Source organism: Brachypodium distachyon, chromosome 3, assembly GCF_000005505.3.
Source record: "Brachypodium distachyon strain Bd21 chromosome 3, Brachypodium_distachyon_v3.0, whole genome shotgun sequence".
Lineage (NCBI taxonomy): Eukaryota > Viridiplantae > Streptophyta > Magnoliopsida > Poales > Poaceae > Brachypodium > Brachypodium distachyon.
The window spans coordinates 14345974-14367818 of record NC_016133.3 but is presented as its reverse complement, the minus strand read 5'-3'; the positions used below and the strand labels follow the sequence as shown (position 1 = coordinate 14367818).

At 47.8% G+C, this 21845-nt stretch overlaps 6 protein-coding genes across 7 annotated transcripts; 3 read left to right on the top strand and 3 right to left on the bottom strand.

Annotated features, from left to right (window-relative positions):
* Positions 1-1640: 1640 nt before the first annotated feature.
* LOC100845092 lies at positions 1641-3155 on the bottom strand. The gene has a single exon (XM_003571399.4). It carries the CDS (start codon positions 3153-3155, stop codon positions 1749-1751), a length of 1407 nt encoding a protein of 468 aa, XP_003571447.1. The 3' UTR covers positions 1641-1748.
* Positions 3156-4539: 1384 nt separating this feature from the next.
* LOC100831753 lies at positions 4540-7357 on the top strand. Its single transcript, XM_003573399.4, has 8 exons — positions 4540-4736; positions 4940-5008; positions 5146-5175; positions 5759-5791; positions 5964-6034; positions 6426-6507; positions 6851-6940; positions 7026-7357. The coding sequence occupies exons 1-8, from the start codon at positions 4650-4652 to the stop codon at positions 7068-7070; spliced, it is 507 nt and encodes a 168-aa protein (XP_003573447.1). The 5' UTR covers positions 4540-4649; the 3' UTR covers positions 7071-7357.
* Positions 7358-7913: 556 nt separating this feature from the next.
* Positions 7914-9628, top strand: LOC100831452. 2 transcript variants are annotated; one of them, XM_010236067.3, is made up of 6 exons: positions 7914-8099; positions 8196-8384; positions 8597-8763; positions 8957-9041; positions 9147-9215; positions 9315-9628. In XM_010236067.3, exons 1-6 carry the CDS (start codon positions 8010-8012, stop codon positions 9483-9485), a joined length of 771 nt encoding a protein of 256 aa, XP_010234369.1. In that variant the 5' UTR covers positions 7914-8009; the 3' UTR covers positions 9486-9628. The 2 variants fall into 2 exon arrangements, with proteins under 2 accessions (XP_010234369.1, XP_003573446.1); XM_003573398.4 differs by having other exon boundaries at positions 7921-8099; positions 8193-8384.
* A 156-nt stretch (positions 9629-9784) lies between these two features.
* LOC100831148 lies at positions 9785-11271 on the top strand. The gene is made up of 2 exons (XM_024461217.1): positions 9785-10368; positions 10464-11271. The coding sequence occupies exons 1-2, from the start codon at positions 10274-10276 to the stop codon at positions 11077-11079; spliced, it is 711 nt and encodes a 236-aa protein (XP_024316985.1). The 5' UTR covers positions 9785-10273; the 3' UTR covers positions 11080-11271.
* Positions 11272-11371: 100 nt separating this feature from the next.
* On the bottom strand, positions 11372-13334 carry LOC100830841 (acyl-CoA-binding protein). The gene is made up of 4 exons (XM_003573396.4): positions 13177-13334; positions 12465-12582; positions 11762-11824; positions 11372-11652 (listed from the first exon to the last, which is right to left on the bottom strand). Exons 1-4 carry the CDS (start codon positions 13186-13188, stop codon positions 11576-11578), a joined length of 270 nt encoding a protein of 89 aa, XP_003573444.1. The 5' UTR covers positions 13189-13334; the 3' UTR covers positions 11372-11575.
* A 1357-nt stretch (positions 13335-14691) lies between these two features.
* On the bottom strand, positions 14692-17398 carry LOC100830340 (60S ribosomal protein L13-1). Its single transcript, XM_003573394.4, has 5 exons — positions 17263-17398; positions 16594-16728; positions 15770-15903; positions 15249-15407; positions 14692-15152 (listed from the first exon to the last, which is right to left on the bottom strand). Exons 2-5 carry the CDS (start codon positions 16700-16702, stop codon positions 14928-14930), a joined length of 627 nt encoding a protein of 208 aa, XP_003573442.1. The 5' UTR covers positions 16703-16728; positions 17263-17398; the 3' UTR covers positions 14692-14927.
* Positions 17399-21845: the final 4447 nt, after the last annotated feature.

Genomic DNA, 21845 nt, shown 5'->3' with positions numbered 1-21845 from the left:
ATTGTGCATCTGTATCGGAATGCGACTAATTTCGTTACTATTTTTTTTCCTCCAAGCGAACCAAGTCTTTGCATGAAAACATAGAGGTACAGTTTATCTACTTCCTCTGATCCATATTAATTGTCTCAAGTTTGCCTAAATATGAATGTATCTATGTCTAAAAAGCGTCCAGATACATGTGGCAATTAATATGGATCGGAGGGATTACTTGTTACCATGACATGTTTGGTTAGTAGCCATATTTGGCCAAACATTGCAGCCATATGTTGTATCGTAATGTGCCACACTTTCTTACCTTATCTGTCATGGACTCTGTTAGCTAACTTTGCCACTAGCTAGTGTGGCGACCAATTTGGGAGTTGCGAAAATCGTGGCTTGCCAAACATGTGGCACAAAAAGATGCCGCCATCAGCCCATGACACTATCAAAATACACCTGTCATTACAAAATTGGCAAATCCAAAAGGATTCTCCATGTTCTGCGGCACCCTATGCCCTGCTTGGATGGTTGTTTTGAGGCTCATTACCGGTGTAATTTACAGGCCCCAAAAATATACCCTGCAGCCCACACTTGCGATTGGCTCGTCGTTTCCAGATTTCTTTTTTACGCTCGTATTGCCCCAAAACGCCTGGAAAAGAATACGGACCTGAAGAGGCCTGGAAACAAAATCGAGAGGAAAGAAAAGGGTGACTGCACCGCCGACACGGGGAACCCTAAAAAGACCGCGCGAGCGGCGACGCTTTCTGATGTCTGGGCGTGCGAGGCGTCTACGAGTGGAGCAGATTCCGGCAGCGTGAGGCATCGGCAACTAGAGCTGGTTCCAGCAACACACGGGTCGTCGACCGGAGCAGCCCCGGTGGCGCAAGGCGGCGGCGATGAGCGACTTTAGCTTCCCACAACCTCCCCGGCTCCCTCCTCTACCTCAACTGGATCACTGCCATCTTCACCGCCGGCGGCTTGCACCACAGGTGTTGTTCGTTGAACGGTCCCAATCTAAACAGGGGAAAACAGATACAGAGGTAATCGTTGTGCACAATGGTTTACACTTGTAATCTATCCCGGCTGTATAATTTTCTGAAGTTGCCAAGCGGGGCCAGAGGTAAAATTTCTTTATTTGGCAGTGGTATGTACTGCTTACATGATGGAAATTTTGCTGCCATTCATATGGGAGCTTGCATTTCAGACCACTTAAGGAAAACAAAGAAAGAGATTCATCCTTATATGGAAGCCAGTCTTCCTTTGACACTAGATTTGTAGATTAACTACCGATATTAACTGATTACTATAAGAGGGAAATAGGAGAAGAACAATGCATTGGTTGCCATCTTCATCGGTCTTTACAGCGACGACCCTTTACAGCACAGGACTGTAGCTGAGCAAACGGACGCACACTTGAAAACCTCCAAATTTCTGAGTTTTCAATATCAGGAAACACAATGGCATACATAGTGTAGCAGCAATAACTCTTACTAATCCACTGTACATACAGGTAACAGATGCAAAATCAAGAAAATTTATACCAGCATACATTGTAAAGAATTAATAACAACACAGCCAAATATGCTGAAACTGAAAGTTTTATTCATTTGCCATGAAAAGGGTATACATGAGCGAGCGATGGCATATCATTCCTACATTAAGATACCAACATTTTTTGGGAGCTAATCATGGTAACAATGGGGCATGATCCATATAGGTTTTAGGGAACCCCTAAGTTTTATTGCTGAAAATGCCAGCACCACCTTTACCTACTGCTGCTGCTGCCTCCTCCTCCTTGTTCTCCTTGTGGTTGTGGTGGACTCCGAAGGCCTTGACCTCCTACTTTGGGCTGCCTGTCCCACTATAACAGGCACGGTGCTGGAAGTTGATGCCTGATCCATAGATGATGACTGCTGAGGAATTGCTAGTGCAGCATTATCACCACTAGAAGATGGCATTGGAACCTGAATGCCACCCTGAGGGGCAGGGTTGCTCCCTTGCTGCAATGTTGGGGAAGCTGTATTGCGTGCGTGCAGCAGTACTGGGAAAGCTGAATTCATGTTATCTTGTCTTTGCTGTTGCCGAACCCTACCACCCCTTGGCTGCGCTGCAAGAAGCACAGTCACCTCACCCCCACCTCTAGGTGCAACAGAATTGGCTCTCACTATCCCTTGATTTTCTATGAACTGCCACACCATGTTTGCGGTGCCTCTTGGGTCTTGCGTTTGCAGCTGATGCCTCAAGCTCTCAGTTCTGTTAGCATGAGGCCTAGGAGGGACGTCATTGTTGGAGGCGTCACGTTCATCACCCGATCTTCCATAAATCGGTATGATGTTTAGTTCGAGCACCTTTTCCTTGCAGACAGGGCACTTAGAGTGGACTGGACGTCCATGCAACCACTGGTACAAGCATGGCCAGCAGAAGAGGTGGCCGCACGGTGTAACGACTGGCTCTTTAGCTGCTTCTAGGCAGATATAGCAATGGAAAGTGGAGTTGCATCTGCAGTTCCCATCCTTGACGGGGCCCCTTGATGTGCCTAGCTTGATGGACTGCTGGTTGTGGGTCACTGGTCCAGGACTCACAATGCGGTGTTGTTCGCTCACCTGGATTATCCTCTGCAGGCGGAGCTCAGGCGTCATCTCTTCAATTGCGGCACCTCCGCGCCCTCTCATTGTGCTGACCATCTCCACTGGGATGGCAGGAGGCACCACAACAGGGTGTGAAAGCCTTTCCACCCATTCAAGACCAACCCCTTCAAACCTAGTAAGAGTCGACGGGAGTGGCGGCGAGACATTGGCATCATTTGAGGGCAACGCAGCTGGTTCACCAGCATTAAGACCATGTTCACCGTCAGTAGTGTGGCCGTCGAGCCACTCAATGATCATCGGATCTATCAACGATAGCTCCGGATTGGAGAGCTCTGGGACGGACAACGCATTGGATGACGAGTACACCGCGGGCTGTAGAGGTATTTCCTCTCGTGCGAGCCATCCTGCTAGCTCATCTGTTCTTGGAACTTCAGCGATGGGCATCTCCGGCAGTTGCGCCTGCACCGGACTGCCCATAGCCCCACCCAGCCGGCATGGACGGCGCGACAACGGAGGGACGCTCGTGTACAGGTTCAGATCCAACCGCCTCCTGCTCTGGCTTCCCTCCGCAGGTTCCTCCCCCGCCATGGCTGAACACCTACACGCTACGGTGCGGGTGCTTGCTATCCCCTGACAAAACAGACCAAATTAGCACCTCTACACACGGATCCAAATCCGAGCTTCGAGAACAAGCTCGATGCGCCAGGGACGGTTACCAGTTGCAACAGCCGAAAAGCGGTACAGATCTACGCATAGGATGAAAAGCGCCCGAGCAAAATAGGGTATTTGGCCTAACCTTACGGAGGTTCTCCGAAAATCACCGGCGACGGCTTGAATCGATGGGGACGCTGCTGGCGAGGGTTCTTCCCATGGACTGCGAGTAGTTCTTGCGGCGGGGAATCGCTAGCTACGGAGAGCTCACTACGATCACCGGTGGGGCGAATTTTGGCAAGGAGCCATGTGATTAGGTTGATTCATGGAGGATTTGTGTTGGGATTTGGTGGGGGTTGTGGCGGATTTGGGAGTGTGGCCGGAGTGGATCGAGTCGAGACAAGGACGAAGAGCGAAGCAGAGGTTTTATTTCCGCCCCTCCTGCTCCGTCTCCTGCTGGTGTTGGGGCTGTTGTCTTCCAAAACACGCCTCCAAGCCACTTTATAGATCTTTTGGGAAAAAACATTTGTAGATTTTTTTTTAAAATAGAATTCTTGTATTTATCTTTTTGCAAAAATTGGAAAGCTTTAATTGTAGCCGAATATATCGATCTTTTAATAAATGGTCATTAATTGATGCTACACTAATTTTATAATCTTTTATATTCCGTCATTTATTCACAATGATTTTAATCCTAGAGCGCGTACTTCAACAGACCCACGCTAAGGTTGAAATAGCACGAAAGACGTACTCATATAAGTTTTAAATATCAATTTCGTGTGAGTGGCGAGAAACCGTAGAAGGATGCAAAAAGACGATAGTGAAAATTCAAACATTCCTTCGCCTTTCTACTGAGTTTCGTGTGGGAAGGCAGCGGGAGAAGGGAACAAGATGAAAAGATAAAGTCCACTTTCTCTTTTGTACATCCTACTAATATTGTTAGAATCATATAAATTAACGCCAAACATTAAGTCCAAAAACCTTTCTATCTGTGTTTAGTTTATCTGAATCAGAACTAGATGTTGCAGGAAGAATTTTTCTTGGCATGAAATCTAATTCAGAGAGATTGTTACAACCAAATCTTTACAGTTACAAGAACCTGCTGCCTATTTTCTTGGAACGAATGATCAGTCATGCATTCTCAGAATTGTAACACTTGGTTGCTCAGACTGGACCTTAAACTGGATCCTTGTTGATAGAAAGAGTTGATCAACGGAGTACTAATGTTGATAATACGTAGTAAAACTTTTCCCGAAGAATGTTTATGCTTGCGACTGAAAAGGCAACTTCGGCCCATGCTCCGTCGGCCCAACAAAACCTATCCATTCACCATTTCACCTTCCCTCCCGCAGCAACGCCAAACCATTCCACCGGAATTCGAAAACCTAGCGCGCGGTGCCTCCGCCTCCGCCTTGCCGGAGCCCAGCACCGATGGCGGCTGCAGCTGGGAGGTACGGCAACCTCGAAACGTCGTTCAAGCTCGCCGCCCGCTCCCTCCTCACCGCCTTCTCCCGCGAGGTCCGTTCGCTTCCTCCCCCCCAATCTCCTACTCGGCCCCGGCCCTCGTTTCTCCCTGTGACGCCGATCTGGATAGGGGCCTATCCTCGCCTAGCCTAGTGGAGAGCCTCTGGTCTGGTCTGGTCTTCTCCGGGGAATGTATGCGATACCTAGGTTCCTTATGCCGTTCGGACGAATTGATTCGTGCTCCTGTCGCGTTTCAGGATGTTAACAAGGCTTTCTCGTCGTTCACGGATGCCCAGAAGGAGCGCCTGTACCAAATGTTCATATATGTGAGTTGTTCTAGTCCCTTCCTAGTTCACAATTACCATGATTTTTCTTCTCTACGAAGAAATTGAATGCCATCCGGAAACCGGATTGTGCATCTGTATCTGAATGCGACTAACTTTTCTTGCTTTTTTTCCTCCAGGCGATCAAGTCTTTGCATGAAAACATAGAGGTACTGTTTCTTTTACCAAGTTGGTTTATGTTGTAAATCTGTGACGCAAATATTTAAAGCTGCACTGAACACTTACTGAATGCTTGCCTTGGGCGTGACAGGGCATTTTCAATGTCCAGTCTTCCGAAACACCATTTCAGATATTACAAACAAAATGATTGTCCGTTAACTGCATTGCGCCAGAATATTAGTTAATATTAGGATCATCACTGCTCTCCGCTGTGGAAACTGTTAGTATATATGTTCAAAATTTTGAAAAAGAGTACACTATTTAGCAATGGTGGTAATATATATTATCATATATTGAACTGTGCACGTTCTTTATGTTTCTCTTATTAGCCTTTTTATAGAAATAGTAACAGTAGCTTAATTTTTTTTATGAATTATCTAAAATTATAATAATGAAGTTAAAGGAAAGCTTGATGGTTCCACGAACTATCAGCCAAAAACATTGTCATAATGTGTCTGAACTATGAAGCTAAAATATCTTATGTTATGTTGGCTGAACCTGATGCTGTTTATTCATCTCTTGCATGTGCTAGCACTGTATCAATATAAGTGATACTTGTTTTTCATGCTGCAGGAGGAATTCCAAAATTTCTGCGAAGAAATAGATGTAATTTCTCGACAAACACATTCTCATCTTACTGATATGTTTTGAGCACACTTTTGGGCTAAAAAATAATCAACTTCAAATTTATTAACACCGGTGATAAATTTTGCGAACTGTGTCTGTTTGTTTGTAGCAGCATTTTAAATGTTAATGGCATGACCATCAATTGTTTTAGATTGCTACTGCCCTCGAGAAGGTAGATCAATTTGTTGAAGAGCAAAGTCTGGATGTATTATCTTCAGACAAGTAAGAGCTGTTTCCTTTGACTTCAAGACCCTATTGTGAAATTCATTAGGTTCTAAATCGTGTTCACTTTCTAAGAAGTACGAACAGATGTTACAAATAGGCCGGTTAGGATTCACAGTTGCAGTTGATGATCTCTTTTATCTGTTGCTCATTACTGAAACCTATGTAAAGGCATGAGTATGTTCTTTCTGGAAATTTCAGCATATTTTACTTGATTTATCTTTCGTTCGAAGTCAATCATCAGTTGTGATTACTGCTCATTCAGTTGTAAATCTATATAAATTTGTGAATATGTTCTTTCTGGAAATTCAGCATGTTTTTTTCTTGAATTATTCTCTGTTCAAAGTGGCCCAATACAGTTCACTTCCGATGACTTCTTATTCAATTACAGCACTAGCATTGAAGACATCAAGGAAAGGACATCAAAGGCAAAAAAGGATGAGATTGAGCGTTTGAAAGGTTTACTGGAGAAGGTATTATCCATCTAAACTCTGAAGGTAGTTTTGCAGAATATAGGTGTGACAACCTTTTATTTATTCATAAAAAACTGGGCTTTCATCACTCCATGTCCTTCCATTAATAGCAAAGACTGCTGTGGGTATTGTTGCGAATCATATTTGGTGTCTAAACAACACTTTCTTACATTCCGCCAACAACTCAGAAGACCTGATGATTTCTGTCATCATGGTGTTTTACAGGATGGCCAGCTTAACAAGTGTAGACAAAACAATTTATCATTGTCTCAAATTACTTTAGAATATTTTTCTGGTGAAATATCCTAATTTCTAAGTTACTTTCTGTTCAAAACAATAACAGGCTGAAGAAAGGAACAGCACCATGAAGGCCCGAATCGAACACTTAAAAGGAGGGGAGGATTTCAATGACTCATGTTACGTCTCCAATAAGGTTTTCTTTAGAACACTACCTGTTTATATCTTGTTTTTTTTCTTCTTATTATTATCCTTCTCATTTTGATTCGGTTTGTTGGTAGCTGAAGCAATGGAATTCTGCATGTCAGAACGACAATGATAGCTGAGCTCCTCTGATAGTGCTCCTCTAGTCTAAAAGACATCTGATGTATAGCGTGTAGTGTAGATTGGAGCTTGTGCTCCCTCCATGAGCCTGAATGCCAAGGAACTTATCATCTGCTGCTGTTTGTTGTGTTCTGTATCTTCTTTGGCCTATGTGTGCTTTGCTCAGGTCCCTGGGGAAAGTTCTGGTTCCACTGTTCTCCCTGATTCTCAGTTTGTGTACCAAATTGCCATAGCAAAACTCCACTAAAAATATGTGTGTGTTTATCAAAAAATTTTATGATCGTTCAAAGTTAGATGAAATTTGACATAGACAGCCACGAACGTACAGACATTTAGAAACAAAAGAGAATACTCGGAAAGAAGGGAGTAATATTACCTTCGTTCCTTAAATTAGATGTATATATTGTTTTCTTTGACCAAGATTTAGTATATTAATATATATTTTTGAAATAAAATTGATGTAATTGGAAAGTATTATGATTTATATCACATAGTAATTCACACATTGATGGAGTAATTTTTGGTCAAACGCTCGGTCAAAGGAAACAATATATGACTTAATTTAAGGAACCGAGGGAGTACTGCTCAAGGTATCCATCTTTATAATACATTCTTTGAATTTGAATTTGAGTCGACGAGACGACTGGTTTATTCAGAAATTTCAAGCTCCTCGAAAAGACGAAAGTTCAATCAATTTCACGCTACCCAGACCGAAAGTTCATTGCACGAGTGATGATCTTTAAAAATAAAATAAATGAATACGCTTTGATTGGAAGTGTGAATGCCACGCGCCTCTGCAATCTACTCCACATCACTGAGTCTGAGAGGCCACAAGCTCGTCTCAGCCACAGCATCTCCATCCATCCAAATGGCATGGCAACCACCATCTCAATCTTCCTCTTCCGCCACACCATCACCAGCCATCCCCCCACCCCAACGCCATGGCTGCCACGCTCCCCTCCTCCGCCAAGCACTGCTCCGTCGTCAGAGCCCAGCGGTCGCCTCCTCCCTCCATCCTCTCATCATCAGCCGTGGGTGTTATTTGGTTGATTCTTGATGCTTGTTCAATTCTTTGTGTGGATTCGTTGTTGCTTATGATGATGCTCCCTCCTGTGATGGTGCAGAAGAAGACCGCCTTCCATGGGGCGGCGCTGGTGGACAGGCGGTGGGCGGCGGGCTCTGCCGTCAGCGGGCGGCGGAGGCTGGTGCAGGTGAACGCCAGGATCGCCGGCGCGGCCAAGAACATCGAGGTTGAGGTCGACAAGCCGCTCGGCCTCACCCTCGGCCAGAAGTCGGGCGGCGGCGTCGTCATCACCGTCAGTACCTCATTCCCTCTCCTCTGCCATTGCTTCAAGAACACATCTGATCAAATCAACCTGATGACATAGGTTTTAGCTGGTTCTGATATATGTAAAAAGCAAGCGGAGTTGCCTCATAAGCTGAATTAAACTGAGAATTTAGCGCATCAGGATTGCAATTAGCAACTGGAATTACAACTGGTTGGTTTCGGATTGTTGAATAATGGTAGGGTGTGGAGTCTGGAGGGAATGCTGCGAGAGCAGGGCTCAAGTCCGGTGACCAAGTGCTCTACACAAGCAGCTTCTTTGGGGATGAGCTCTGGCCTGCAGACAAGCTGGGGTTCACCAAGACTGCCATCCAGGCAAAGCCAGACTCTGTCTACTTTGTTGTCAGCAGGTAAACACCTCTTCACTGTTTGCATGGTCAATTTTGTTCAGAGATCAGATGTTATTAGGATCAAGTCTGAATTTTAGGTCCCCGCAAAAATAAAGTTCTGAATTTTAGGGAACTATTTTTTCTGCAAGGTGGAGTGGGTTTTAAGTGGTTCTTACCTTCTACAAACAATTCTAACTTTGTATGATGACATTAGGGGTGGAGGTGATATTGATGTGAAACGCCTGCCGAACAGGCCAGCGCCACCTCGGTTTGGCCGGAAGTTGACTGATTCACAGAAGGCAAGATCAAGATTGTCCTTGCTGCTTCATAGTTCTTGTGTTCCTACAAAGTTCTTCTAGATCTCAATCTGTATACGTTATAACATGCCGCATTCGATTTTTCAGGCGAGAGCAACACACATCTGCCTTGATTGTGGATACATATACTTCCTACCAAAGCCTTTTGAAGAGCAGGTAAGATCAGACATGTACTTCCTTGATTCAATTAGCAAGTAACTGGCAATTTAAGGTTGTATGGCTGATGAGTTATGACCATTTCCTCGTGCTTTTCAGCCTGATGAGTATGGCTGCCCCCAGTGCAATGCTCCAAAGAAGCGATTTGTGCAATACGATGCAGAGACTGGGAAGCCCATCGGTGGTACACTACCACCTCTTACGGTGATTGTCAGTTTGGTAATAGGCATCGTTGGAATAGGGGCTTTGCTTGTGTATGGCCTTCAATAGGCTGTTCAGCTCTTCAGAAATTTTGTTTCTGGCTGTGGATCAAAAGGCTCAGCAAATTGACACTGTACTCTATCTAACAAAACATTCCGAATGATATATATAACGAAGGGGAGAAGACAGTTCTTGAGTGGAGATTTGGTTTACTGACTCCCTCTATTCTTTGGATCATTACTCGGTATTGTCACCAAAAGACAACCCACTTCACAGAAATGTTTCCAGTGTCATGTTGCTCTCAACACAGTAGTGAGCTTTTGCTGAAAGGTTATGGATGCGTCTGGTGTTGCTAGTGAAAGCATACCTCATCTTGTCATCATGCAATAATGCTTCTCTTTAAACACGTGCCCCAAAACCTAAATGCCTACTATTGCTCAGAATCATACAAAGCAAAAGATCTTTTAGATGGTCTGTAGGTAATGAAGTTTTTTTCTAGAATACTGTAGGTAATGAAGTGGTGTCCTAAAATTCACTGGTCTTTTGAAGAAATTATGAATGAAGTGCATTTTTTGCATAAGATCAATTACATAAGCTTTATCACCGCCTTTTAGATGACCATTACAATAAGGGCAATTGTACTGAAGTCCATAACTACTTCAACTATTGTTTTGTGTGGTTGAAGACTTGAGGCAGGTAATGTAATACCTTGTCCACTTCATGATATCAGCCATCTTATTCGGCTACTTAATCGGCTTTTAAGTCTAAATGGAGGCAATAGAAGAATCTTACCCAAGCGCAATCAAAGTGTGTGATCATGCATGAAAATGACCTGATCTACAAGCCCCTTATTCTCTATGCCATATTTGTCTAGGATCGGTTCATCTACCAGATTAAGTAGGCCCATTGCCTCAGCTACACTCCAGGACAGTAGACATCAGCACACAAGCAGGTAGTTAAAATTAGTTGGAACCATAAGAAGCTGACCAGACCTGCACTGCCATCTTCTTCAGCTAGCCTACTACTACATATTTGAGTGAACTGCAGGAAGAGGTCGCCAGAGAGTAAACTGGAAGAAGAGACTGCCATGAACTACTGGGGAAGTCCAGGTACCTCGCCGGCATGGGGGGCGGCACGCCACGGACCGTCTCCGATGGTACCCCTCATGGTGGTTCTGGCCTTGGGTTGGGTCATCTGCAATGAGACCCTGATGGGGTGGTACGAGCAGGTGACCGAGGTGCAGGAAACCGTGACCGAAAACTCCTTCGTCTTGATCCTCACCGCCGGGTTCCTCCTGGTCGCCATCGTCATTCTCAGCAGCCGGATGGAGGTGGTCCTCGTGCCAGCAGTGCTGGTGCTGGTCATGCTCTTGATCCAGAACATCGTTCTTGCCGTGCTCCTGCTGCTGCTGGCGCTGTACTTCGCCGGCATATATTACAGCCCGCCCCACCGGGGATACGGTGGCGGCAGCCTTGCCGCCAGTGGTGACTGGGCAGGCTCCGGGCTGGGCTTCTACATGCTGCTGCTTCTTTGCCTGGTGCTGTGCGCCATGTTCTCTGAGGAGGGTGGCAGCTGGTGGATCCCAGGTGTGCTGCTGGCTGCATGCCTGCTCTGCCTCAATCTCTTCTCAGGTGGTAAAGTCATGGGTTATGAATACTTTTGAACATGTTTTCCTTCTTCTTCGTCTTCAGGACAGAGCTTGGTTATTGTCTCATGGCATCCTAGATAAGATGATGGATGTGTAGAAACAATATAACTAGGACAGTATATATTAGCAGTGCTATTAACCTACAGTATATGTGTATTATTAGTAAAGCAGCCTTCGAATTCATCGATATATTTTGTAAGACGAGGGGTGTACTGATTTATACAAGTGTCAGTAGAAACTTGTGATCCAGCAGGAGCTGGCGAAGAACTAGTTTGCAAAACCAACAATTTGCTATGCAATTATCACAGACGGGCATAACACAGGTGGAGAGATGCTTATAGCAGATAATAATTAAGTACAGTCTTCATAGATGGATAGCAGATTGCGCGAGATAGTACATTTAAAGGTACATGGTTCACATCCCCAATGGATAGACTGATCTAGGTTCTCATAACAAGATATCATATAGAGTTCAGCTGACAGTAGCTGGTTCAGCCAACTTTCAAGAAGCTCATGCGGCAGATGCCTCCTCCTGGAGCTGCTTCACCTTGGTGATGTAGTCGCTCATCGCTTCCTCCGTCGATTTTCCTGCAAACATCACAAGAGTTTTAGCTCCGTGTGGTGACGCCGTGCAAGAGTACTAGAGTGAACTACAGGATGTAATCACGACTGCGTAGGATTTGACAAGTGCACGAACCTTCAACAGCTTTCCATGCATCCCATTTGGCCTTGTCCTTCAAGTTGAACAAGCCAGGGCGAGCTTCAGAAGATTATAATAGAAGCAGTTGTAAGTACAATTGCAGTGAATACAACCACGAGCAAACAGGAAAACAAATGAAATGCTGGGCAATAGCATGTTCATATGCAGAGTTGGCAACTAAATTCAGATGGAGAATACTTCTAAAACCACGATGGGGAAAATTTCTGGTCAACACGCCTTAGTTAGATAAGGCCATATTCTGTAGCACCTTGTTCGGCGTTCTTTTCTACTCTTTTGATGTGTGTTCAAGAAAGAAAGAAAAATGCAATACTGAAACTTGAAAACTCTTTTGTTCTTTCTTTTCTGTTCCTAGTTGCTTGCTAGAGGAATTCCTCTGTGTTTCTCTTTCAATCTTGTGGATGTCAGTTTCAACCCGAACATCTTTTCAGCAGGATTTGAATATACAAGCACTAATTTACTGAACTTCTAATCTCGTACTCCCTCCATCCTATATTAAGTGACTCAAATTTGTCTAAATATGAATGTATATATATATATATACTAAAATACATCTAGATACATGTAACAGAAAGGCACTTAATATGGGACGGAGGGAGTACAAGACAATATTGAATAGCAGCATTCACATAAGAAACAGATAAAAGCAAAATATCTACTTGGTGTTAACACATATACATACGTGTATTCACAACTCCAACCGTGGCTTGCTTGTAAAGTCCATAGAGAATAAGCTTGTTCTCATTGGAAGTGGTCTCAGGCAAGGTCTTCGCCTTCTCGGCCTGCTCTTCAAATTCCTCCTGCAAAATACATAGATTCCAAATCATCGTTCCATCAAGCTGCATCGGCCTAGTAAATCACTGCAAATTGATCTATCCGAACAATGGGACCTCATGTCATCCATTGCTCGCGTTTTCTGACAAAGAAAACAACAATATCGAGGATCTCATAGGACTAGCAGGGAACTATGGATTAAAAAAAAGTACGGATGCATCAGATTTCATCTGCGATAGAAGCTAAGGTCATCGATAGACACCACGGCGAGTCCGGATTTGCCCGACAGCAAAGGCGATCCCATCCAGAACAGTCCAACTGATCTATCAGATCTCGACGAACTACAGAGATCTCTGATAAATTCAAGGGCCTGACGGCACTTAATTCCCAGCCTGCTAGATCCGCCTCACGAGAAAAAGAAACGCACACCAACGGAAACTGCCATAGATCGCAGTTGAAGAATCTAACATTGACTGGGTAAACAGAATCAAATGGGATGAAAAAATAAATGGTGAATTGAACCGAAACCATGCGAGATGGTTCAAGAGTTCATCTTCAGAGGGATAAACTTAGGGAAAACGATTCTGAATTGGGGGCGACGGGGAGAGAGATTCGTATACCTTCAGACCCATGGCTTCGAGGTTTTAGAGGGGGGAAATTCTTCTATTTCTTGTTGGTTTTTGACGATGATGCCGAGGCGATGAGATCAGATCGATCTGATTTATATAGCCCGGTCCTTGAATTGTGTAGTTTGATATACTCCCTAAGGTTTATAGTATTGTGAATTATTCCCTGGATTGGGGGAGCATTTTGCAGAGAGGCCCTCCCATAACTCTTTCTAAATCTAAATAATTGAAAAGATTCTATGACAAATCTGTAGGTTGGAAATATTTAAAAGCTCCAAGGACTATTTTTTGTCTTCATAATATTCATATTTAATTTATGGTAAAATGATATGCTACAAAGTAAAACAAGATTCTTTTAGGTTGGTTTCTATGGGTCTTTTTTTGGCGGAGAAACCATGTTAATCTTCTCTAATTGTATCATGTGTCTGCTTTATATAATAAGTCATTCCAGATTCTTCTAGATCTTGAAGACCCCATCAAATCTATCATATCATCTTTCTGTATGAACTAGAGGGAGTAGTTGGAAATACCATCCATTTGTTAAGATGTTTCAAAAGAAAGTACTAACCATATTGACAATGACTGGAGGAGGCATTAATGCCATAACCGTCCCATTTGACTACTTGCACATGCATTGGAGCGTAGCAACTGGTATCCTTCCCAAGCTAGTCATGATTTTATTTTATTTTTGAAGACCCATAACATTGAGAATAGATGAATCTAGTGCCATAATTTTCAAATCCATGTTTAATCTAACATCAAGAAACAAAAATATATATAAAAAAGTTCATGATGTATCCATTTTGCTGTGACGTTCGTCTGGTTTTCAGAATAGAAATTTCATATGAACAATGTAGGGGTGTATGTTATTTTTACGTCTTCTAATCCAAAAAGAGGTTTATTAGCGAATTTTCCGTTGTATTAATGCCATGGAGTACATGTCTATTGTAGTTCAGGCCATCATAAACCCCTGCCTCCCCAGTTGTCGTGGGCGTGAAATAGCACCAAAATGGACAAGTGCGCCGTATATGTTTTCTGTCTGTTCACAATTCGAGGCTATTCTTCAAAGAAAACAATGAGACGATTTAAGATGGGCATCTATATCTTATCTTTGCAACATGCAAAGAAGGCGAATCAGTTCGGTTGAAGCTAATTTCCATGGGTCAAACCGGAAAGAAGGGCGGCAAGTCCCCCGCTGTCGCTGCTGGATAGATAGATAGTGGGTACAGGATCTAATCCCTGCAATGCAACATAATGACATGCCAATATGCGATGGCTACGCCAGCGGCACAAATCAATCTCGAATTGAATACGTGAAGGTGAGATGGGCATCTACAACAGATTGATGATTCCATGGTCCATGAGCGCTACAGCCAGACTGTATTTCATTTTTCTTCTCTTAGCTGTCGGCAAAACAATATTCACACAAAACAAACAGTTGTTCAGAGATCTCCCGATGTAACCATTGGGGTTGGGCCAGGTCTAAACTTCACAGGATTGAGATGAACAGCATGGACAGTCTGCAATTTAGGTATAAATCGTATTAGGTCATCAATTTAACAAGAAATACTCTAGCATATAAATCCATAGGCTCATAGAATACCACTGCATGCAGAATGCAGAAACAAGTACAGGTATCACAACGATCGGCTGGTCTCTATTTCCAGCACAAAAACAAAATTCAGAACAAGTCCTCGATGATGATAACATCCACTAGCTGATGAACACGAAACAAGATATGTTTATCACTTCTTCTCGTCCTTCTCTGCCTCGGCGGCCTTCTTCATCCGGGCGCCGACCTGGCGCTGGTTCATCCTCTCGACACGGAGCTTGCCGTAGGCCTTGAACGCCTTCATCTCGTCAGTCACCTTCACCACCTCGACCGAGCGCTTCTCGCCACGAGCAATAGGCATAAAGTCACCCTGGACCTGGGTTGCAGTAGCAAGCTCCTCTGGGGTAGAATCACCAGCCTGGGAAAAGAACATAATGAAGGTCATAAACACAACAAACATATCATATCATATAATAATATAATGTACGCAAAAGAAAGAAAACTCAAGCCATACCTTGACCTTGCGAGCACGCCTTGGGAAGATGACCAGCTTGGCCTTGTAGGTCTTCAGCCTCTGAACGTTAGACTGCATACCCTCAAGTGACCGGTTCTTGCGGCGGTGGTCCACAGAAATGCCAATGGTTGGGGCAAGCTTCTTTGGAATCCCTGCTGCCTGCCATTACAGATTAAGAACATCAGCATAATGATAAGATATATTATGTAATGAATGGGAAGGCCTATCACAGTTCATCAGTAGTGATTTAAGTGCAAGGATACACTAAAAGATCATCAAGCAATAACAATCAGAATATGAACCAAAGCATCATGCACCATTTACTTAGACATAAACTTTCTGTATGCAACCAAATATATTACAATGCGACAAAACCAGTTATGCCCAGCCATTGAAACAAAAAGAATCAACCATGCATATTGAAAGAATTGGAATTCATTCTGTTACACAAAGTAATATAATAGTTTAGGTTTTTGTGCTACTCAAAGATGGAGCGACAATGAAAGAAAGAAACATGTCACCTTCAGCTCCTCAAGGGTGAAGCCTCTCCCAGCTCTTGCCTTCATGTTGTACTTCAGAGTCTGGCATTGGACGATGGGGCGAAGAGGACCAGATGTTGGGCGGGGGAAGATCTTCACAGCCTTCTTTTGGCGGGCTGTATTAGAATACAAAACGTAAGATGGTTGTTTTAAAATAGTTTAGCACGATAAAAAACTTGAAAGATGAGACAAAGTCCCAAATATGCTGATAGCTGTTTACTGATGCTGCTACATCATGACATTGTCAAAGATCAAATGTCCAACTAAACAACAAACGGATGTAGAGCAAACAGTATTAACGGCTTGTTCAATGCCTGGCATTAGAAGTATTCCCATTGTGAAACGGAAACGCATCCACCGTGACACTAAAAGGACACAATATAGACATCTAACAGCTACCTCGCATTCAGTTATAAGAGTTCAGGTAGGTTTACAGCAAACAATTAACTGGAAATAGTTACAGAAAAAGGAAGATTATGCAGAGACATTCCAGTGCCAGATAAGCAAGATTTCTTTCACTAGACAATACAGCATATACCAGTCATTCCTTTCAGATTACAGCAAATATGCATTCTAGTTGAGACAAAACAAGTCCCTCGACATAGCTAAGGTGATCCGGCTAACATCAACACAACATATATACTGCAGTCATCCTAGTTAGCAAATGTTCTGATGTCACAACTTAAAAACCACAATCACTGCAAACATCGGACATCGCTATTATAATCAGGCGACACATAACATGGTATAATTACATATGCACGGCTGATAAACACTAAAATTAAAATCACAAGGGTTTCGCTCACCAATGCGGCGGCGTTGCTTGCGGGCGGGCTGGTTGAACCAGGTCTTGACATAGTTCTGCCAGTGCTTCTTGAAGTGGCCGTTGGGGATAACGTTGTTGTGCTTCACCATTTCGTCCCCTGCTTCTTCTTACCTACCTACACAACAAGGCAAAAACACATAACTACAGGAGCAAAAACAACCAACCGAACAGGTCCCTACGTCTCCAACCCGCTGCTGTGCTGAGCAACGCTGCACGACCGGGGCAACCTAGCGAGCAGCGAGCTAAGTTCAGGACCCCATGGCAAGACTACTAAACAGTTGATTCACACCAGGCTTCACACAGGAGAACCGGATGCATCATTGAGAGCTACCGTGATTTTTGCCTCAGTTACGAATTGGGGAAGATTATGAAACGGGGATCTAAATCTAAACTCTATTCAAGATATTACCCAAAACAGTAAATCATGCTTATGCTTAGAACTAATAATATCCAACCACGGGCGGAGGACCCAGTAGGGCAAGGTACAGCGGCCGCTCTACCTTGATCTTTGTCTCAGTTACGAATTGGGGGGGGAGGGGGGGAGGGGGGGGGGAGATTATGAAAAGAGGATCTAAAGGGCGGAATCCGTTCGTGGGGAGATGGGAGGAGAAACGGTCGGGAGCGAGAGAATCGAAGGGGAGATAGATACCTGCTGCTGGGGCTCGGGCGCTCGGAGGGGTGGCGGCGCTGGCGCGAGGAGGACGAAGAGGGGGCTGGGTCGCTCGGCAAAGGAGATATATAAGGAGATGGCCGTGACCTAGGAGTGGCTCCTATCGTGGTCCTTCGTTTCCCAATCGTCCGGCCCACAGGCAAGGCCTTTTCGTACATCGTCCAGCTAGGCCCACCACATGGATGCATTTAAGGCTTCACCACATTGCATTTGGCCCAGGTGAGCCGGCATGGCACAGCAAGGGCGTTGATTAGGCCCAAGTCTAATGTTGCCCATCGATCCAAATCTCTAAATTTTGCCACGTGAGCACAAAACCCCTGGATCAATCCAAATCTACACAATATGGCATCCCATGAACTTTAACTGAACATTACAAAAATAACTAGTTAAGACTCATGTCGGTGCATTAAATGCACTGCGCCCGCCGTCTTGTCCTGTCTTCACTGTTCTGCAGGCCCCGTCTGCATGCACGAGCGGGGGTTGCTGGGGTGCCCCTCCCCGGCTAGCACACCCGGCTGGTTGCCGGGAGGCATTCCTTCAGCTTCCCGGGACCGGGGTTCCCGGGGGCTTCTTGTACTCGGCCCTTAGCTTCTCCCCCACCAAGGGCCGTTTCCTCGAGGCAGGCTCTCCGGACTCATCGCTTCTCGGGAGGCCTTCCTGATGGGGCTTCGTCACAGGCGACTCACGCGTCCCGTATCAGTGGGATCCCGCGGGCCACTGGTACGACAATAACCCCCTGGGCGTGGGCCGGCAGCCCTGAAGCTCCCAGCAAGTGCTATCCTTGGTCGGTTGCTGGGCTACGCCCTATCCGACGCGTGGGTCTCAAGGGGAGTCCCCCTGGCACCCGGCCTTGTGGGCCGCATTTACTGCTCTACTCCTCCTAGCGGAATGGTCGGGCGCACGATTCTGTGCCTTACTCCCCTTAATCACCAGAGAATTAAGGCCACGTCGTGCGCCCCCCTCTTAATCTCTTATTCTTTAGGACTCTTTATTGCCGATCGTGGGGGTGTCCGTTGGAGTACGCCAGCCCCGATAAATACCCAGGCCAGCGGCGGGCACTCCCCATTGTCTCTCGCTCCTGCCATTGCCTCCTCCAAAGCTCCCCGCGCCCCAACTCCAACCAAATCACCTCTCCACCTCTGCCGATGCCTTCAAAGGGCCAGAACCGTCCCAAGGGGAGCATCAGCAAATGGGAAAGCGTGAAAAGGCCAGCAAGAAGGAGCTGTCGGACTGAGCTCGGAAGGATGAGGAAATGCGGCTAAGTTCGCTTTCTTCTCCCCCGGATACAACGGCGAGGGAGTCGACAAGCTGGTCTTGGCGCTCGCCACCAAGCACAATGAGCACGGGCCAACGCGGGTCCTCCCCGTCGGTGCGGAGCATGACGAGCACTACTTCCAGATCTTTGGAAGGTTCATCCTTGTCGGGTTCGTGCCGCCGCACTCCTACTTCTTTTCAGCCATCATGGAGACCTACGGGCTCATCATGACGCAGCTTCACCCCACGTCGTTTTTCACATTGGCTGTTTTCCAACATCTCTGTGAATCGTTCGTGGGGTGATGCCGTCGGTGGCGTTATTCCGCCACTACTACTACCCGAGGGTGGAGAAGAAGGCTCCCCTGTCCTCGGGAGTAGTGTTCCGATTTCGCGACAGGATCAAGTCGGAATTCATCGAGCTGGGGAAGAAGAAGATCGAGCACGAGTGGCGCCGCGACTGGTGCTGGGTGTGCACTGACGAGCTCCAGGAGTTCCACGAGGAGCCCCTCGGGCCTCCAAAGGGCTCTGACGACTGGACGCTCTGCGACCAGAAGGACGAGGAGATGGCCCCAATCTGTGCGAAGATCAAGGCGTTCCATAAGGCTAGGCTCACGGACACGGATGTGGCGCGCCACTTCATCGGGAGGCGCGTGGCTCCCCTGCAGCGGCGCTCACATCCGACGTGGATGTACACCGAGGCCGGCAACCGGACCTGACTGCAACGCACGGACCTCCTCCTGGGGGAGGTGCAGTTCTAGGTGAAGGGCATCACCGGCGAGGATGAACCTTACCGGCTGCCCCCGCTTGGAGCGCAACCGCTCCACGCCGGGATCCCGAACTCGGGAGCCTCGGGATCTCCCACTCTGCGACGAGTGGGGATCATGGAGAACCCCTCGGCGCAGCCCTCCCCCCCCCCCCCCCCCCCCCGCAGCCCAGGCCCCGCAAGGGCAAGGAGCCGGCTGCCGACTCGGGGAAGGAGGGCCAAGGCCAGGCCTCTGCCAGGGCTGAGGGCACGGACTCCGACGACTCCTCGCTGGGCGTCGGAGGGGACCTTAGCGACGACGACGACGACGCTCCCCCGGCAGCAGGCAGGGGCGCGCCGGAGGAGGACGACAAGGAAAACGACGTCCCCCTGGTGAGGCGGTCCGCGGCGGAACGGGCGAGCAGGCAGGAGGCCCGCCTGCAGCCTCAGGAGCCTCCGGCGGCAGCGACGTGGCTGCAGCACCCGCCCTAACCATCCCTGCGACTCCGACAGCTCCCCCCGCGCGAAGCGGCTGTCCAGGAGGAACATCCTGGCGGACAGGATGCTCAAGCTCAAACCGGCGGGGTAAGTCCAATGTTATCCGGAACACCTTTGATTTCACGAAATTATTTTGTGCCTGACTAATCTATTTTTTTGTTTTCCAGTTCGCCGAGGAAGAGGGGGCAGAGCAGCGCGTCGCCGGCAGCCCCAACCAAGAAGCCTCGCCTAGTATCGTGTGGCGGCGACCAAGATGCCGCTGACGCAGCAGTTGTGCAGGGCACTGGCCCGGCGGCAGGTTCATGTGAGTTCCAGCGTTTCTTCTATCTATTTGCGCCATTTCCCATGCTTGACGCGAGTGCTCCTCGTGCAGGTGCTGGAGCGGTTCCGACTGCTTCCGCGCCTACAGAGGTGCGGGTAATCGACCTCACCGGTGAGGTCGACGATGATGCTCCGACGGAAGTTGCCTCTGTCGGAGCCCTTCAGCAATCGGCCACGGCGCCTGCCGGGGCCGTGACCGCTGCCACAGGTGACGCCACGCAGGGGGCGCCATCTGAGGCGAGTGACACAGAGCAGCCTCCGCCAGCCGGGACAGGCGGCAACGCTCTGGAGAAGCCCCCGAGCCCCCAGCCCGCCACTTTGGACAAGCAAGGAGCAATAGGGCTTGGCCAAGCCGGGGGCGTGTCGCCAAATCCTGACGCACCCTCGGGATCGCAGACGATCGCGGCGGGGTCCTCCTCCTCTGTCGGGGCTGCCTTCAGCCCGGGAGCAGGGGAGCTCGCCGGGCGGACTTGGGGTCGGATCACCTTCGAACCCAGCGTGTTCCATCAAGGACACCAAGTGATCGACAACATCTAGCAGGAGCAGCGGATGTTCATCGATTTCTTCAACAATGCGCAGCAGCACCACGCCCGCGTAGTGGCGAAGTTGGGCGCAGCACGACGAGAAGCGGAGGAGCAGCATACCGAGCTGCAGCGGCTCCGGGAGGAGCTCCAGTAGGCACGGCAAGTCAGGGCGACGCCTGCAGTGCAAGGGGCGCCGGAGGCGGAAGTCTTCCAGCAGCCGTGGGATCTCCAGCAAGAGCACCAGCGGGAGCTCGAGCTGGTGAAAGCCTCTCACGCCAAGAGCGAGGAAGAGCACCAGGCGGCTCTGGACGCGTTTCAGGGGCGTCTCCGGGAGAAGACGGACTTGCTGTCCGACTACTCCCTGGAGATCCAGCGTCTCCGCCGTGAGGTCGGAGAGCTGGAGATGGCGGCTGCAACGGCAGCCGAAGCCTCAGCGCGCCGGGAGAAGGAGCTCCAGGACCAGGCTCGCTTCCGGGAGCACGAGCTTGCGGGGCAGCTCAAGGCTGCCCAAGCTGCCAGCTCGTCCCTTCAGGGTGAGCTTGACATGGTGCGGCAGGAACTTCGGCAAGTCGACGACGACAACACCAAGAAGGCGTCTGAGATCAGCAGGCTGAAGTCCGAGTGCCGCGAGCACAAGCTGCATGCCCAGGAGGCTCGTGGTGCGTGCACCGAGCTGCGGGCCTGCAGGCAGGGGAGGTGGCCAGGCTGAAGAAGCTGGCTGACTCGACGGTGGAGGCACTGCAGGGGTTCGACATCCCTGTGGCTTCCTTCGATGGGGGAGACATGGGGAGCTTCACTTCATTCTTCACAGACTTCGTCGGCCGGCTGAGCGGCCTGCAGAGCTGTGTGACGGCCTTCAGGGACCGGCAAGTCGGCCTTGCGGCCGAGCAGGTCGCCGGGCAAATTCTCACCCGGGTCCACTCGGCCCATCCCGACTTCCCGTTCGAGTCGGTCTTCGACGCCTAATCGGACGAAGAAGAAGCCAAGACCCACCGGGAAGCGGTGCAGGGCGTCGTGGACGAGATGGTGGCATGGATGTAGGGCAAGGTCGAAGAAGACGAAGCCGCTGCTGGGGAGGTTGCCGGGGAAGCCCCCGATGCCGAGGATGCACCTGGCACCGACGCAGCCACCTCGGAAGCACCTCCCGCATAGTTTCCCCTCTTTTTTTGTTTTCGTGCAACTGGCGCATGGTGCCTTGGAACTTTTTATGTTAGCTTTCCCTT

Bases quoted from the DNA above. Each gene is read 5' to 3' on its own strand.
- LOC100830340 (XM_003573394.4), bottom strand. From the start codon at position 16,702: ATGGTGAAGCACAACAACGTTATCCCCAACGGCCACTTCAAGAAGCAC. The intron at 15,904-16,593 runs GTGAGCGAAACC...ATTCTAATACAG, and splicing joins CAAGCAACGCCGCCGCATTG to CCCGCCAAAAGAAGGCTGTG. The intron at 15,408-15,769 runs GTGACATGTTTC...CTGTAATGGCAG, and splicing joins TCACCCTTGAGGAGCTGAAG to GCAGCAGGGATTCCAAAGAA.
- LOC100845092 (XM_003571399.4), bottom strand. From the start codon at position 3,155: ATGGCGGGGGAGGAACCTGCGGAGGGAAGCCAGAGCAGGAGGCGGTTG.
- LOC100831452 (XM_003573398.4), top strand. From the start codon at position 8,010: ATGGCTGCCACGCTCCCCTCCTCCGCCAAGCACTGCTCCGTCGTCAGA. The intron at 8,385-8,596 runs GTCAGTACCTCA...GAATAATGGTAG, and splicing joins GCGGCGGCGTCGTCATCACC to GGTGTGGAGTCTGGAGGGAA. The intron at 9,216-9,314 runs GTAAGATCAGAC...CGTGCTTTTCAG, and splicing joins CAAAGCCTTTTGAAGAGCAG to CCTGATGAGTATGGCTGCCC.
- LOC100831753 (XM_003573399.4), top strand. From the start codon at position 4,650: ATGGCGGCTGCAGCTGGGAGGTACGGCAACCTCGAAACGTCGTTCAAG. The intron at 5,176-5,758 runs GTACTGTTTCTT...TTCATGCTGCAG, and splicing joins CTTTGCATGAAAACATAGAG to GAGGAATTCCAAAATTTCTG. The intron at 6,035-6,425 runs GTAAGAGCTGTT...ATTCAATTACAG, and splicing joins GATGTATTATCTTCAGACAA to CACTAGCATTGAAGACATCA.
- LOC100831148 (XM_024461217.1), top strand. From the start codon at position 10,274: ATGCCATATTTGTCTAGGATCGGTTCATCTACCAGATTAAGTAGGCCC. The intron at 10,369-10,463 runs GTAGTTAAAATT...AGTGAACTGCAG, and splicing joins AGACATCAGCACACAAGCAG to GAAGAGGTCGCCAGAGAGTA.
- LOC100830841 (XM_003573396.4), bottom strand. The intron at 11,825-12,464 runs GTATGTATATGT...AATCTTCTGAAG, and splicing joins GGTTGGAGTTGTGAATACAC to CTCGCCCTGGCTTGTTCAAC. The intron at 11,653-11,761 runs GTTCGTGCACTT...TGATGTTTGCAG, and splicing joins TGCATGGAAAGCTGTTGAAG to GAAAATCGACGGAGGAAGCG.